Raw genomic sequence first — 4195 nt, forward strand, 5'->3', positions numbered from 1 at the left:
CACATAAAAGACACCATTTCGAGCGTGGCCATTGCCAGTATCGCCTGACTGGCCTTTGTGCAGGTGACACGTAAAAGCACCTACTACACTCTCTGAGTGGTTGGCGTTAGGAAGGGCATCCAGCTGTAGAAACTCTGCCAAATTTAGATTGGAGCCTGGTGTTGCCATCCGGTTTCACCAGTCCTCAGTCAAGTCGTCCAACCCATGCTAGCATGGAAAGCGGACGTTAAACGATGATGATGATGATGATGATGATGATGATGATGATATATATATATAGTTCAAAGATGGGAATCTGATATTCTCCATACAGAATACACTTAATAGTGCTCATGAGGTTTACACTTGAGCAGGCAGAGGAATAAAATGTAAGGACAAGCAAGTTAGGCAGGTCGATATACAAAGAATACTAAATACATTAAATGCAAAAGGTCTGGCTTAGATTAAAAATGATATCAAGAATTAAAGGGGTTGAAGTAGAGTTTTACAAATCCAACTGCTGTTTCTGGGGGCTCAGTGGTCCAAAATAATGGTTGTAAATTGATTCATTCGTCAGATGAAATGAGCCTTCGTCTTCAGGGAAGAAATCTTACATTTGAGATGTTGACAGAAAGGAGATTAAAGATGGAAAAATTTTTTAGTATTCTTATTAATCCCTAATGCTTGAAATTTATTTTCTTGCTATTCTCTATTTGAATACCTTGCTTATTCCCCACTCTAATGCACTTGGCTCTCCACAAAATCCTTGTATCTTTAATCTCCTTTCTATCAACACCTCCCCTGAAGACGGAGGTTGTTCCATCTGAAGATGGAATCAATTTATAATCATTATTTTGGACCATTGAGCCTCAAGAGACAGCTGTTGGATTTGTAATACTCTTCTCCAACCCCTTTAATTCTTGATATCATTTCTATTCTTTGTAGGTCGAATCTTTTGCATGGAAACATATATACATTTTTTGTATTTAATTTATTTAATATTCTTTGTATTTCGACCTGTTTAGGAATTGATATTTGGTGCATGAGAGAGTTTCATGCAGCTAACCTCATCTACACTCTGGCTGCAAAGATTGTAATTTTACCAAGTAGTTCGGTGTGTTAAAAAAACCATTATCGGTAATATTATATAGACATACACCGAAATACTTGGTAAAATTACTAATTATTTATTAATTATTAATTTTTGCCCTATATATGTAAGAATTTATTTACTCCCTGATAGTAAACTGCAGTTTCTGTAGGATTACTCATAGCGTATGTGGGTAATTGAGGAATGATACGATTTTCTTACTCGTCTATATGAATGCGGAAATGCTGTTCCTAGATCATCGTTTGATGTCGCCTGATCAAATAAATTATTCTTTTATTAGCATTCACTGATTTATAATTTTGAAATACTATACTGATGAAGGAAGTAAGTTCGGGTAATATAATTTACACCTCTTTAATCCTGAAATGCATATACAGTCAATCAAAGCCAGGTGGATTCGTTATATTTTCTTTTTTGCCTGTGTTAAGTCGCGAGTATTGCTGTCTGGGAGTTATATTTTGGTAAAGAAATAGTAGTTTTGACTGTTATTTCTAATTTTTGGTGTGTGGTGAAGCCATTCTTGCTGAACCCTAATTTTGATTATGTCTATATAAGTTTACCGATAATGGTTTTTTTAACACACCGAACTTCTTGGTAATATTACTAGTTATTAATTAATTATTAATTTTTACCCTATATCTGTATATATTTGTATATATATACATATAAATATATTTTTTTTATATATGTGTGTGTGTGTGTGTGTATCATCATTACTTTTTAACATCTATTTTCCATGTGGGTTGATATATATTTCTTTTTTTCCTTGTTTTGTAGGTTGTGATTCGGCCCACTGCAAGCAGTAGCCGGCAACCAGAATGGTTTCAAATGCAAACCATTAAAAAAAATTGCCCCGATGATTTACGTATTAAAATAGCTGTTCGAATGGATAAGCCACAAAATATGAAACATTGCGGGTAATTGCTTTACATTGAAAATTTCTAAATATGTATTATTTCTCATTAATCATTGTATTCATTATTATTTTTATGTCCTTATTTCTTTTAGTGACAAATTATTTGCTTTTGTTTCATTAAAATTTTGATTTTATTACAGCCAATGTTGATTACATTTTAATGTAAATACTTATTATGAACCAATAACTAACATCTGAAATAAAAATTTTCTGAAACATTCTATGATTGCATACAATAATTTGCGATTGAAGAAACACTAAGCCCACTAATTAGAATTGAAGTACATGTCTTTCACTTACAAACACACTTGTATATTATACATATTTTTTCTTATTTTATCAGCCTTTAAATAAGCTGATAATGTTTAATGCACTTCCAATATATGGTGTTTGAAGCACTATATGTAGGCCCACAAGCATGTTTTTTTAAAATATTTTTTTTATATGTGTATGTGTGTTGCTTAACATAAATCCAGTGTATGGTTTTCAAAACCATTATATTATGCAAATGTGTCTATATATGTTTCTGTTCTTAGAGTTATCATATTTGCTGGCACATAAGATGTACCGTTATTTTACAAGTTTATTTTGTGGGAAAAATATTTAATGTTTCATCATACACTTATTGAAAGATATTTTGAAGTGATCTTGTAGGGGAAGATATATGATTCTGTGCATGTTAACACGATGCTGTCACAGTATACTGGAATACAGTATGAAAGTATAAATTTATAAATAAACTACTGGATGTACTGTTTGATCTTTCTGATCAGTGGTAGAGTTGTTTATATTTTAGTTGAGAGAGTTGCTATTCAGATAGTAAAACGTGTATTTTTGGCTATGGTGTTTTGTGTAACTGCAATCAGCTATCAGTGTGGTGCATAACTACTATAGTTTTGTTGACATCCACTTTCTGCAAATAGCTGACAGGCAGATGAAAGTTTAAAATTCTTTTCATCTTTCTAGGAGAATTTTCATTTAGATAATAAAAACTGTTTCTTAAACATTACATTGTCATTAAATGATATATGACACATATCGAGTGTAGGCTATGCATGCTGAAGAAGGAGGAATAATGAGACGATGTGACCTCTCCCCCATAAGTGCTGATGAACCATAAGTAATTATTATTTGGAACATTTTGTGGTAATTTTTACACATTTTGAAACAATGAATTAAAGGAAAGAAAACAAAAATCTCTTTATTGCAATTTAAAACAATTGCCAACTAGTATTTCCCACCTGTGAACAATTTCAACAGTTTTAGCATGAATATATAGATTAAAGATGTTTATTTTACTGTCATATAAGCTGTGAATCATTCACATATGACCATCTCATGCTGAATAATGCATCACGTTTATTTACATTTTATGCGAACAATTGCAGAATTACAAGTGTTTTGTGTAACATTTGTTTTATTTTTTAGCTTTTTAGATGGTCATTGAGACTGTAATAGGAGTAACAGAATGGGGCTAATACAGTTAATTTCCTGTGCTGTTTGTTATACTTTTTGTCCCAATGATGTTTTAATCTATTTTCTAGCTTTATATAAATATTTTAACCCAGTCCTAAAGTAGCCTTCATAAATTGACCATGCAGGATGCAAAATAAAACATCAAAGACTGAATGGGGATTATTGAATCATTAGTTAAAAGATGTAAATGCTGGCCAGAGTACAAGATAGTAGGGAGACATCTGACCCTTTTGAAGTCACAAATGGAGTGAAACAGGGGTGTGTTTTAGCTCCTACCCTGTTCTGTCTCATGTTCTCTGCAATGCTGACAGACGCTTTCGGAGACGCTGATGTGGGTATTGGAATCAGGTACAGATTTGATGGATCAGTTTTCAACCTCAGGAGGCTACGAGCAAAATCCAAAGTTACAACAGACACTATCAATGACTTCCTGTTTGCTGATGACTGTGCCCTAAACACTGCCTCTGAGGCGGACATGCAACGCAGTACAGACATATTCTCGGAAGCTTGTAACAACTTTGGTCTCACAATCAGTACCAAGAAGACCGAGGTGATGCACCAACCCGCTCCAGGAAAACTACATGTAGAACCCAACATTTCCATCAACGGGCAAAGATTCAATGCGGTTGACAAATTCACCTACCTTGGCAGTACACTTTCCCACAATGTAGTCATTGATGATGAGATCAACACCAGACTCGCCAAAGCAAGTG

At 33.6% G+C, this 4195-nt stretch overlaps 1 protein-coding gene across 12 annotated transcripts in view; it reads left to right on the forward strand.

The window, feature by feature from the left end:
* Positions 1–4195, forward strand: part of LOC106881656 (calcium-dependent secretion activator 1) — a 231207-nt gene that overhangs the window by 24325 nt on the left and 202687 nt on the right. For all 12 annotated transcript variants that reach the window (XM_052966562.1, XM_052966566.1, XM_052966571.1 and 9 more), the window contains exon 6: positions 1868–2007. In XM_052966562.1, coding sequence (XP_052822522.1) covers positions 1868–2007 — 140 coding nt within the window. The remainder of the gene's footprint in view (positions 1–1867; positions 2008–4195) is intronic.

The sequence above is a fragment of the Octopus bimaculoides genome, chromosome 1 (assembly GCF_001194135.2).
Source record: "Octopus bimaculoides isolate UCB-OBI-ISO-001 chromosome 1, ASM119413v2, whole genome shotgun sequence".
In the NCBI taxonomy this organism is placed as follows: domain Eukaryota; kingdom Metazoa; phylum Mollusca; class Cephalopoda; order Octopoda; family Octopodidae; genus Octopus; species Octopus bimaculoides.